The sequence below is a fragment of the Symsagittifera roscoffensis genome, chromosome 7 (genome assembly GCF_963678635.1).
Source record: "Symsagittifera roscoffensis chromosome 7, txSymRosc1.1, whole genome shotgun sequence".
NCBI lineage: Eukaryota > Metazoa > Xenacoelomorpha > Acoela > Convolutidae > Symsagittifera > Symsagittifera roscoffensis.
In genome coordinates, this window is record NC_087068.1 from 51,445,205 (window position 1) to 51,458,201 (window position 12,997).

General features: G+C 34.1%; 2 protein-coding genes across 2 annotated transcripts in view; both read right to left on the reverse strand.

Moving 5' to 3' along the window:
• Positions 1–5,604, reverse strand: part of LOC134851516 (uncharacterized) — a 35,576-nt gene extending 29,972 nt beyond the window's left edge. Inside the window, exons 1-6 of the mRNA XM_063867640.1 lie at positions 5,277–5,604; positions 4,721–5,059; positions 3,229–3,363; positions 2,847–3,003; positions 2,211–2,409; positions 897–1,047 (exon numbers count right to left, since the gene is read on the reverse strand). Coding sequence (XP_063723710.1) covers positions 897–1,047; positions 2,211–2,409; positions 2,847–3,003; positions 3,229–3,363; positions 4,721–5,059; positions 5,277–5,364 — 1,069 coding nt within the window. The 5' untranslated portion in view covers positions 5,365–5,604. The remainder of the gene's footprint in view (positions 1–896; positions 1,048–2,210; positions 2,410–2,846; positions 3,004–3,228; positions 3,364–4,720; positions 5,060–5,276) is intronic.
• Positions 5,605–7,199: 1,595 nt separating this feature from the next.
• Positions 7,200–10,386, reverse strand: LOC134852069 (uncharacterized). Its single transcript, XM_063868349.1, has 5 exons — positions 10,188–10,386; positions 8,289–8,452; positions 7,895–7,976; positions 7,546–7,819; positions 7,200–7,354 (listed from the first exon to the last, which is right to left on the reverse strand). The coding sequence occupies exons 1-5, from the start codon at positions 10,380–10,382 to the stop codon at positions 7,200–7,202; spliced, it is 870 nt and encodes a 289-aa protein (XP_063724419.1). The 5' UTR covers positions 10,383–10,386.
• Positions 10,387–12,997: the final 2,611 nt, after the last annotated feature.

Here is a 12,997-nt window from a genome sequence, read left to right on the forward strand (position 1 = left end):
ACATTCTGGAGAATTGTTTTTGTCGAAATGTAGAATTTTAATTATTAATACTTGGCAAAAAATGTGAGATAAAAAAACGTTTTACATATTCCTTGATATGAATTCTCGGCATGAAAAAAGCTGGTAAAAATACTTTTATCGTGCTGAAAAGAAATGGTTTGTAAATATGATGTAGAAAAAAGCGAATAACTTTCTCTGAAACAGTTTAAAACCGATAGGTTTGCTACCAACGAGTAGCTGAATGCACCAATTTCGAATAGTGCCGAATTAATTCAAACCCATTCTTTTGCGGCCTTCATGGCTTGAACCTTCTCCTACAATTTTTACACACGTTTACATCGAGGTGGATCTGCCCATATATCTCTATTTTATACAGTTCCTGTACTTCTTAAAAACTTTGACAAAAAATGTGGAAGTTATGCTTTTGACACAATATTTCGTATTGATGTTCGAACAAAACGAAAAACTAAAAATCACGGAATGGATGGTAGCGCAAACTTTTTAAGCACTGTGTAGAATTCATGGAGAAAATGGTTTTAGAAGCATGACTTAACAATGTTTATATATGAAACATTTTCAAAGTTTTGTTCCTTCTGAACGAAAAAGCTCATAGTAATCGAAATCTTAAGAATTAAAAAAAATTTTGAGGGGAGACTGTTGTTTTTGGGCTGTTTTTCTAAACATTGCCTGGGGAGCAGAATTTTTCCTCAAAATATGATCTTTTTAGTGTTTTTTCAGAGAGCTCGGAAAATCAATTGGGGTGAATTAAACGAAGGTCGACAAAAAAGTGATTTTTTTTGAAAGTCTGTCACGCTCCTTGAGAAAACCCTAATAAATCCATTATACTTCTAATCATGCAAATACGTAATACGCAATGCTCAACATAAGATTCTCACCGTTTCCTAGAGTCCGGATAGATATCAAATTGAACTCATTTGGCCGAAGGATCCCCAGTTCGAAAACGTGAGTCAGGCTGAAATCAGTCTGGGCAGAATAAAGGGACAGTGACAGGTCGAATCTTTGAGAACCGTCAGATGTGTCTTCAGTCTGCAAAAACTAAGTTTCATTCTTTTTTTGTTCAGTATGTAAAACATTGATTCCTTATCAATTTAGTAAGCCAACATGTTTATAGTTCCAACAATGGGGACGAACGCTGTAATTGGGGTCAGTGGCGGTTTTAGGGGGGCGGGGTGGCGGACCCCCTGCCGACCCAAAGGGTCCCCCTTTTGTACTATTTTGAGATATCCATTTTTGGTGACGGACCCTGAATTTTTTCTAAAGGCGCCTTGGGCGCCAATGTATACTAATTTTAGGGTGGAAGCCCGCGCCGAAAAAACGCAATTTTTCGGTAAAAATTTTCCAAAAAGTGCCTAACAAATGGCCTGTTTTTCAAAATTTTAAGGACTATTTTGAATATTTGAGTTTAATTGGGAAAAATACTTTGCTTGCTTATACTAGTTTTTGTATAAAAACCATGAGAAAAAAGCGTTAGGCAGCTGGGCGCTTGCAGAGCAACCGGTTATCCTTGTTAACAATTTCCTGTTGCTTTTAATTGATTAAAGAAATTTTTGAACCAGCTAAATAACTAAATAGTTTATTTTAAAAACTGTGAACCTGATCATTCACTGACTAGAAAAAAAAAAGAAACATATGTATTTTTACAGTTCCTTTGACAAAAAATGTGGAAGTTATGCTTTTGACACAATATTTGTAATTCAAAATCCCGCAATTACTTGAAACAGTTGCTCGACCTTTTAATTTTGTTCAAATGTGTACTACGATGTGTGTAATGCACACCGTACGACAGACAAAGATTGGGATATGTTTTTTTTCACGCGAAGCTCAGGTACCATAAAAATACATAGAAACAAAAATGAGTGTTAAACCATTTAAGAACGCTCTCTGTCGCCATTCCATCTGCAAGGACGAGTTAAACTTTTCTACCATTTTACTTATGTCGACTGGTTTGAACTTTTTGATTCTTAGACAAATTTTCAGCAAACATTGGAAGCGCTGTTCATACTAAACGTCTTTTTCAACTGTGTTAGTAAAAGAAGCTCTCGATGTGAGTAAAAAAAAACGATAAAACTGCAAAAAAAACTTTTTTTTTTGTTGGAACTTTTCTGCAAAAATCACTGCTGCCAAAACTTACCTGCTACTCACAGGAACTCAAAACTTCTCAAAGTCGAAACATTAATCAGATCGCGTACCTCAAAGTTGTTTTGTGGACTCTGCTGAATCTGGATTTCGATGAAGTCGTTCTGGTCGAATGATTTCTGGTCCACATTTACTTCATTGATCTCAATTCTAATTGATTGATATGACTGACAATTATTAGGAAGCCAAGGAGAAGATGTTTCACTATCAATTGACATCCACTGGCTGTTACACAGATGCACACGTATGTTTCTGTAAGAAAATAGAAAAAAATGAAGAAAAAAAAATCTTAAGAAATTCAGTTTAAAATGAAAACATGAGACCATAGCAAACAAAAGTTTTCTGGTCATGCTTTGAGTTCGTGTATCCTTTTTAAGCTTTTCAAGCCATAGCGAGTTTTTTTTTTACTCAATTAAGCAAAAAATATATATCCATAGTTCCGGAATTTACGCTATTTACACTGTTGTATCCCTTTCCGAGAATTAAAGGCTTTTTTTCTGTACTGGGTAATGTTAATTGGTTCGCCATATTGGTCAACTTAGAGACAGATTTTTATAGCTAGTTCACTGCATAGTTTTGTTAAATTGAGTGGTCCTTACAATAGATTTTGAGATTCTATTATAAGGACCACTTTGTAATAGAATCTCAAAACCATTTTATGGAAAAAGAACATCAATATCAGAGTTTACCTTTCAAGATGTTGATTTCTTGTTAAGTTAACTGCACATCTATCACTGTTCGGAGGAATTGTTGCTGGTCCTAATTCGTCTGTGATGCATATCTCCACCAACATCGAAGCCTGACTGTATATTTGAATTGAGGTCAGTAATGCGAACAAATCAAGGCCTAAAATTTAAGGAAAAAAGTTGTATCAAATTTCAACTAGATTCTTGTTGATTGAAGCACTCAATGAAAGATCGGTTGTCACAAAAAGTGTATTTTAATTTAATTGGTTCTTAAGCTGAAATTTAAGCTGATAAATTTAAGCTTGATAGATTAGTCCGTAACTGGGGCAATTTTTTCAAAGAGTATGGCTTGCTGTATTTTACATATAATAGTAACACCGCTTACCGTCAGGCGGAAATGATAATTTGTTTGAAGGAAGTTTGAAGATTATAACTGCAAAATTCTCGTTTGTGATTTCCGACTCAACTCGGATCTGCTGCTGTTGCTCGTTGTTTCCAAAATTGAAAACCAGCACAAAGCCTGAAGGAGAAACAACGTCGTTAGGCTAGAAAACTTTTGGCGCTAAGCTAAAACTAATTTTGATACACAGAGGCGAAGCGGAACTTCGCACGACTTCCAATACCACAGAAACATAACATTGCACGCTAGCAGACAGATAATGAGACGAAAGACATTGCGTCTATCACACATTTGGAGAAAAAAAATACAAACGAATGCCTAAAGTAAATCATTATTAATTTTAATTGTAGGAAGATTGCTTGAATTATAATAAAAAATCTGCACGGTGACAAATAAGTCGACAGTAATTAAGCAGCTCAATGATAGGCGGACATTTTTCTTCTGCCTAAATTTTTTTTGAGATTGCAAAAAGATTCTGGCCGGATTCAAGCTCCAAACCTTCAATTTTATGAATTGCGCCGTAAGCTCGGGTTGACCAAAAATGCTATTTATAATTTTTAATATTAAGAAAAATGCTACTCATACAGTTTTCATGCTATTCCATAAGTACGGAAAGTTGCTTGAAACGTCTATGATTAGAGATTTTTCATAAATAGAAATTGTATCACTAGAGTAACCCAACACAATTGGCAAAAACCTTGATTATTCAAAAACAGAATCACCAACGTTTCGACCGTCTAGCAATTACAATTCATCCCAAGGCCTGAGTTGTCTTAGTTTTGTCTTAAACAAATGATATAATGAAAGTATGAAGTTTTTAAATTTTGGCCAAAAACTTCAAAAGTGCTTATTCATAATGTGAATTTTTAATTAATCATGGATTATGAAGGCATACAAAAAATGCCATGCAAAAAAATCGGCGTTTTGAGCGTTTTTGATAAAGTATTATGAAAAAGGGAAAAAATTATCTTTCGTGTACCCAGGACAAGGTTATGCACACAAAAAACTAATTTTTTTGTGCAAAAAAAATTTTAGAAAATGTTTGTTTGAAAACAAAATTTGTTTTGCGATTGAAAAAAAGAAAGATTTTTTGAGGCAACTTGGATACTACTTTCAAAATTTTTTGTTGTCGCCATCAAAAAAATGCTAGCCATAGAATTTCCGTATATGGAAATTGTATGATTAGCATTTTTTTGACCAATTTTTTTTAAATTTATAAAGATACACCAATTTTTATGCCAAAAGAAGAGAAAGTTCTTTGAAATTTCAATGACTTCATTTTAGCAAGATAAAAATTTTCCGTGTGTGGAGGTCAACCCGGAAAAACTCAATTGTCTGTTGCAATTGATGTGTGAAGTGCAACAATTTGTACTGCAACATTTGACTACGAATGAAAAATCTTTTCGAATCGCTCAAAGTTGCAAAAAGCTTTTATGAATATTTCCCCCAATAATATGAACAAATTTTTTCTAAATACCTCTTTTTCCATTCCAAGGAATTTCGCAGTAGATTTCAATAAAAGACGATTGGTATGGCTGCGGCGAAAGAAGCATCTCAGTCACGTGGATTTTCCCGCGAATTGCTTTGTCAACAACCACAGTCTTTTCCTGGTGACTCGTCGATGAGTAATTCACTGACTGATGGCAGTTGTTTGATGTTCCGATTGATGGTACAATATTTTTGAGATATTCTCCGGAGCATAAGCTGAACCCGTCTCCCTCTTTGGCTAGGATGTCTATGGTCAAAAGCCCGGGCGGGTCACTTTTTTCATTTATTATTTCTGAAGGTTTCGCGGATATTGAGAAATTGACAGGCTCTGCGATAAAATGTGGCGAGCATTTAAAAATAGACTAAAGTTTAACTGAAATTTCTTTTTAGATCATTTATTTCATTTGGTGATTAAAATAGCCCAGACCAGGTTTTTCTGGGAAAAGAATGATTACTGGAAATCTTATAAATTAATGTTTCATCTTTCTTTTATTTGTAAAAAAAAAACGTACTTTTGAAAGGTTTGTTTCAAATGCTCGCCATACTCGTGGCTTGTAAGAATGAACGACCAGGTATTTTGGATGAGAAGCCACAAGTAAATTCCAGGTAAACGAACGCCGGTTTTTTCGACATGCCCAGCGAAGATAAGAGTTGTCCGAAATCCAGACAAGCAAACGGAAATTGAGCTTCGGGGTGGTGTATGTAATTTAAAACATCGACCCGAACGCTGTTTGTTTGGTCGGCGTGACTTTGATTGGCAGAGAATTGGCATTGAAAGTTAGGCAACAAATCGAGCTTTAGAGAGGATTCGAACTCAATAATCAGTTCTGCGGCAGACAAAACTATTTCGTTGATTACCAGCAGAGGGCGTCGTGAATCTGATAATTTCAAACAGATATTTCATGATCATTCAAAGTTACTCATGAGAATACAAGTAATTTTTTTGAAAATTCTCAATTCCTTCAACTTTGCACATGAAAGTTTAAGTGGATCTATGTTTTTGAAAACTTATCAAAAAACTGATTCTTCCTGAAAACCCGCACCAAATTTTCTCCGTTTATAATCAATTATCTGGCGATTTTGTGTTCACAAACAAATTTAACCCTATAACAATCAATTATATGACAATTTTATGTTCGAAGACAAAAATGAAAGATTATATAGTCATTATATTGTTTCAGGCATATAATGGCATCAAAATCTATTTTTCGCCATTTACTCGCTAACAAAACATGAATAATTGTAAGCATGATTTTTTGCCTTAAGACAACAAAATCAAATCACTTCTTTTGTAAAATCTTATTACTAAGTGGGTTGCAAATTTTTAGCGAGTTTTTTAGCTGCTTAATTTTCAATTTGATAATCTTGATTTTTAGTATATCAGCTCAATGTGCATTCATGGTGCATTCCTTTTTCAATTTATTGCCTTTCTATTGTTTTGGAAATTTCAATCATCAGGACTTTCTAAAAAAATTCTAGCATAAACTGAGTTTTCTACGGTCAATTTTTAGGTAATTCATGGTCGCAATGCTTCAATTATTTTGTTCTTGTGTTTAGATCTAGTTGCTTGTTAATGCCTCATTTGATTACCTTACATTGTTTTTTGACTAAAATCATCAGGATTTTATAAAACAAATATTAAGCAGATATGATTTTTTTTGACGATTTTTCTCTTGTAGCAGAATTAGAGGGGGCACGAGTTAGCGGATATTCCCTCCCCCACAGAGCTTTAGAAAAATTTCTGGGCCGGCTAGCCGAAATGGATATCTTGAAATAAAACCATAGAAGGACCGTCTGCCGACCAAAAGGGTCCCTCTGTAGTACTATTTTAAGACATCTATTGGATGACCGACCTTAAAATCTTTTTAAAGGCGCCCTGGGTGCCAATTTTTACTATATTTAGGTGGGAGTGCGCGCCAAAAAACGTTATTTCACAGAAAAAATTTAAAAAGTTTGAGCAAAAACTGAGTTTTTACAAATGGTTTTCAGTTAAATCATGGTCGCAACAGTCCATATTGGTTGCTCTTGTTTTAGGATAATAAAAAGCTTTAAAAATTTTTGCTTATAGTGAGTCATGTTTTTACGTTTTTAAAAAGACTTCCTGGGGATTTTTATGGAGACAGAAAATTGATTTTTTCAATTATATGGTAAGAAAGTAGATTTTCTTGCGATTATAAGGGGAAAAAGATTATCTTGAAACTTTGGAGATAAAAATAGATTCTGGTAAAATTATAAAGCGATCTAATAATTGTGGAAGTAATCCATTTTCGCACTATTATAATAGAAAATTTTGCATAAATTGCAAAATTTTAGACAAAATTTTAGACAAAATTTTCTCAAAATATTTCTTTTTTGTCCGTGAAACTTCGGTGCGGGGACTCTGTTGCTTAAAAAAAAGTTTCATTTTATTGCCATTTCATATGACAAAAATGGATTTTTTTTTCAGTCCGAACATGCATTGAGGGAATTTAATTGGTCGCACCATGTTTGACCGATCTGAGAGTGATTTCATGGTCTAATAGTGGACAGTGGTTCTCTTTGCCCTCAGTGGCCAAAAAGGTCCATAAAAAGGCAGCAGGATTCAATGGCTCCTCCGACAAACATCTTGAAACACTCATATTGGCTAAAAAAATGAAAATAGTAAAATCTAAAAAGATAAAACACACGTCAGTTCGAGATAATTCCTAAAAATAATTGATTAATCATATCATTAGTTAACTGAAATATTTTTGATGGCTCTGTTTTTCATCATTAGTTGTTTTTTTTCCTAAAAATTTTCCTAAACATAAATCAGTAGATAATTGTTTTTGATACCTGCGTTTGCTGCGTACAAAGAAGTGTCAATGAAAAAAGGAAGTCCCGCTTTTCGAAGCAGAAGTTTGCCTGCATAGAAAGAAGAAGACAGCACTAGCGAGTCAAGAACCAACACTGATTCGTCCTGATTGCCCTTATAAGTGTCATAGTTCCAGCACAGATCATTTTGACCATTTTCATCACCTGGGCTATTCTGGCCCAAAGGAACTAGTATCACCGAGATTAAAAGGGTTGCAGATGTTGATCCAATGTTAAGGTAGTTTTTCATTGATACCTGCATGATAAGTATTTATAATAAACCTTAGGTTATCTTGGATTCTTCAACCGAATAGTTTTTTTTAATTATTACCGTTTGATAACGGTATGTAAGACCACTTTCTGCAGCTTTGTGTGCTGGCTGATTCCATTCCACTAGGAGGGCGAAGACTCTTCTAAATATTCACACATGATGTTATTTTACAACATATTCGTAAAATTTCAATTTTTAAAATGAATATAATTAAAAAAAAAGCTTAATTCATTTTTGCTAATGTATGTTTTGTGCAATCAAAGTTTCCACATCATTTTTGAAATTGGTAACATTTTGAGCATTCTAAAAAACAATTTGACAATCACATCAAGATCAGCAAAATTAAACGATTTTGAGCTTTGAAATCCTTAAGCATAAATCTTATAATCCTAGAAAAGAATAGAAAAGTTTGAGCTCGCAGTGAACTTTTTTCGGGTTGAAAACCAGACCTGACCTGCTCGCTGTTCCGCTACTTGTTTCAACCACAACACATGTAGAAAGATTGGACCACGAAGCAGAAGAAAACTCTGCCTCGGATGCTTTCAACTCAACAGAAGATTCCTCTTCATGGGACCCCAATACAACTTCATTGATCAGCACAGATCCCAATGGCGACTTCTACACAACAGAAGAATAATAACATCAAAGATATTTTAAACACAATTGGGCAGAATCGTTTTTGTGGGCGAGCAATTAGACGTTTATATTGTTTTCGCGAGAAGAAACTTCTGAAAATTTTACTTGTTTGGACTCTTTCTTACTTCAGCTTTTGTTTCAACATCGTTGTTTCAAACTAATCAGAGTATTCCCCGATTGGAAAGCTACATCATAATGCAAAAAAAGACCAATTGAACAAACTCTCCCATAAATCAATTGTTATCTTTTTTTTCAAATTTGTCTCGTCAGGTAGACGGATGAAAAGTAAGCTTGGAAGCATTAATAATGGCTACGATCGACAACAGGTATCTTTTGAATTTCAAAGCAAATCGAAAGCAAACTTTTTCAGTTTTTTCATTTTTTTTTGTTTTTTAAATATTTGCATGTCAGCATGTTAAATTATTTTAGGCTCTGCCTTTTTGCTTCATTTGCTTCCAATTTGGAGTAAAAATTGTAAATCTAAACCAGTTTTTTCTCTATACTGAGAAGCAATTTTGAAATATTCATTTATCGATCGAATCATTGAAAAGATTTTCAAATTATACATCACTTAAAAAAAATTGACGCTCATTTGTGGTACTTGTTTTTGCGAGGAAAAACAAGTTAAAAAAACAAGGATAGCCTGCGACTGTGCAAGTAGCACAGAATGATCCGACCATAGTCTTAAGAAAAAACGAAAATATTTTCAAGTGAGTGTCGTTTTTTTTGCGCGTTGTGATAAAAAATCTGAACAAAAAAAGATGAACTCAGGCATAATCGACCTTCATAGTAAAAAAGACAATGGGAGAACAGTTTTTGCAGTTCTATGAGAGAAAAATGAAAAAAAATTTTTTTGAAAAATTCAAAAAAAAAAAATTTTCAAGTTGTTTTGCAGAAAGTTTTTGGTTTTTTTGAAGTTTTTAACAAAGAGTGTTTTAAAATTTGCAATCATCCACTCCCATAAATGAAGAACGAGTGGTTGACACTTGCCAAATTCTATATTTTTCAGTAAAATGCGGAAAATTTTGGTCAATATGCGTTCGTTATATGCGGTTTTACAAAATATTGTAGTAGCGAACATAGTGCTAATGAAAATAATTTTTTTCTTGAATTCGTTTTTGTTTTCTGATTAAGCACTATATCATGTAATCCTGTTTTAGCTTCGTGGAAAAAAAATGACAACAGCCTCCGACTATTCTGACTGCCCCTTAATCCATATCAAAAAGTTTTTGGGGAAAAACATATTGGAAAACTATAAATTTTTAGAAAATCGAAGATCAAGTGTAAAAAATTGAGTCGTACGACCTATTAGCTAGCCTCATTTCAATTTGGAACAATTTTGTCGCCGCACGCATAAATAATTTGCGTTACGCTTTCAGCATTATAAATAATGGTTCAAAGCGCGCATAAATTAGTCCAGAACATAGCCAAATTGGCAATTTTCAGACTCCAAGAACTTTACAAAAAATAATTTGAGGTAAAATATCTTTCAAAATTCGGTTTCAGGGAGTCATTATTTACAATGGGGAACAAAATGATTTATTTCGATCGCCGAAATTTGACGATCATAAATATTCCATTTCCAAGCATAAATATTTCGTTTTCTTCGAAACTCGGAACACCAAAAAACAGATTACCACATTAGAGGAAATTGTGTTTTAGTAAAAATGGTTCATTAAGATTGAAAAACACAGATTTTTGACTTCAAAAAACCGACCTTTCGCTGACACGGCTGCTCTGTTTGCTGCTTCTTCTGAGGAGAAGACCACTCGGCCACCAGCATCTGGGATCCCAAAGACATGCCAAACAACTCCAGGGAGATCAAAGAAAAAGTAATATTTCCGCTGGTGTTGAACTTGTCCAGGTCGAAAATCATCAATCCTCTCTTCGACCAATCGGAAGACTCAACCATGAATTTCTGCAGCTGGGACTTTAGTAACTTTTAACCAGTATCAATTTGAATTAACTTTTTTTGAAGATGATGAAAACTTGTTTTGATGGTTCCTAGACGATGACTGAATATTTTTCAGCGAAGCCGGGCGCTGCAATGGACGCATCACGTTAAAAAAGCATTTTCGGTTTGTGAATCTTTTTTGTAAGGGTTTTCGGGTAAAAAAAAATGACAGACTTTATTACTAGTCAAATTTACTAGCAATTCTACTACTAATTGTTTAACGACTATGTTCATGTGTTTTTTGAAATACATTTTAAGAGCTCTATAACTCTATTTTAAGAGCTCTATTTTAAGAGCTCTATAACATTTTAATGTGCTTAAATGATTTTTACTTCATCAAAAAGTGATTTTTTTTCCGACGAATAAAATTTCTTATAATCGGTTACAAACGTATTTAGGGGGCACCTAGCATACTGGTGCGGCTCACTTCGAGAGCGTCAGATAGAACCACGTGATTTCTAGACGCACAAAAAATGAGTCAGAAAAAAAGAGCTTCGCTCTTTGCTCAACAAAAAAAAACGTCTGGGATATGGGAAAAAGACAAATATATAAATGCTTAGATAGACTGAAAAGCCTTTCATAGATCCTCTGCGAATTCAAATTCAATTTCTGACAATAAAATGCTGAAAAATTTCACCAAAACTACCAAAAATTTAAGTCCCAGTGCCTGGTTTCTCTTCTGCACCCAGAGTTGTCCTCTCAGCTCCCAAAAAGAATCATAATTTCCACAGATCTCATACTGCACTTGTGCTTTATACGAGTGAGGAAGCTGTTTGATTTCACGAATGGCAACCAGACCAAGATTGATGCAGTTGTTTGGCTTGCCGGGGGAGGGGGGAGTTATGGTCCAGGTGTTATGACAGAGTGATATACTTTGGTTGAATGAAGGGGTCAGTTGACGAGGTAGTACTATCTCGTACGAGCTGAAAATGGAAATAAAGCTTAAGATCCTGTATACTAGAAAAGGTATTCTAAATTGTAGATCTTGTATACTAGAAAAGGTATTCTAAATGAGATTTTTCTCATTTATTTTTCTTAAACCCTGAGAATGGTTGGAAAATTTTCTGAAAATTGCTTCTGTGTAATAATTGGACTTATTAGACTGCACCGATGTTTGTTCCCTTTTTCAAAACTGATACAAGATAAATTTCAATAAGTCAGTTTAGAGTTTTCCATTACAAAAATTATCAAAAACCTAATTTTTTCGCATGGAGTAACAGCTAACTGTTTCTATGATTCGATACCCCCCTTTGATACTTTTTAAGAAATCATAATAGATAATTACTTCTATTATAATTAAAGCGAAATTGTTGGCAATATCGATGAACTTGAGCAAACAAATTGGTCAAAAACAACATTTTAGGTTAATTCGCTTTTTGTAAACCGTTATTACCTGTGAAAATCAGTAATAAGATGAAATTCGACGTCAAAATGAGCAGTTTTAGGTTAATTAACTTCTTTCAAATTCGTTCCCCGAAAAATATATTGCCAACACTTTGAAATAAACTATAAAAACAAACTCACCGTGGAATAGAGGAGACGTCCTGGAGCAGAAGCGTACAGAGTGATTTGGGGGAGTAAACTTGAGTGGCTACTTCGGGGACGACGAAGAAGGCACATCTGCTGTAGTAGAGACACCACTCGTGTTCCATGTAGACCGAGAAGCATGACTCAGAGTGGGAGGAGGAGGAGGCACTGAACATTACATTGACAGGGATGCTCAGGATAGACAAAACTTATTTTTTATTTTCAACCAAATTAAAATAAAGGAAGAAAAGCAGAATAAAAGCTACATACAGTTTAATATCCTCCTCCCTCATTTTTCATAACTAACATACAAAAATTTTTAACTGAGGATTTAAGGAAAAAGAAATAAAAAATGGGTTGGCAATAACATCACGTGAGAGCAGTAGCGGATTTAGGGGTATTCCAGCCCCTGGAACACCCAAAGGGTCTCCCATAGAACACCCAATTTTGGCCAGGGTTGGTGAAGTTCGTTTTTTTATTAATAAAAAACGTTTTAAACGTTAAAAAAATTTCAATCGTTTTAAAACACTGTTTAAAATTTAAATTCGAGAAAAATTAATGTTTCAGAAAATTTTGTAGCTCGGATAAACTCAGTGTTTCTCATTGAGAACACGTAGGCAGAAAGCCAATTTGGAAACTTTCTGTGATTGAGTCGATCTCTTAAAAGAAAATTTTCAAAACTGAATCCAATCAACAACACATCGCTGTTTTGCGGGAAAACTCCATAGACCGACTTCGATGCTTGTATTCTGTAAAAAAGCGGAATAAAAAACTAAAATAAAAAACAGCAATAAAAAACAAACGTTTAAAACACTGTTTTAAACACTGTTTAAAAGATATGGTGTATTAAACATAACAAAACCCTGATTTTAGCTAACCTTAAATTCTATTTAGTCGACAATTTTTGTAAAAGATTTTGAAACTCCGCCCACGATAAAATTCTAGATGAGACCCTGCTTGAGAAAGCGCCAAAAGCTAAGAACTAGTTTTGAAAAAAAGTGCAGATTTTCTTCAGGGGCGGGTTGTATTTTATTTTTTTTGTTTTA

Excerpts from the sequence above, each read along its gene's own strand:
- LOC134852069 (XM_063868349.1), bottom strand. The coding sequence starts at position 10,382 with ATGGTTGAGTCTTCCGATTGGTCGAAGAGAGGATTGATGATTTTCGAC. Across the intron at positions 8,453-10,187 it reads AGCAGCCGTGTCAGCGAAAG|AAGTCGCCATTGGGATCTGT; the intron begins GTCGGTTTTTTG and ends TCTGTTGTGTAG. Across the intron at positions 7,820-7,894 it reads TTACATACCGTTATCAAACG|GTATCAATGAAAAACTACCT; the intron begins GTAATAATTAAA and ends CTTATCATGCAG.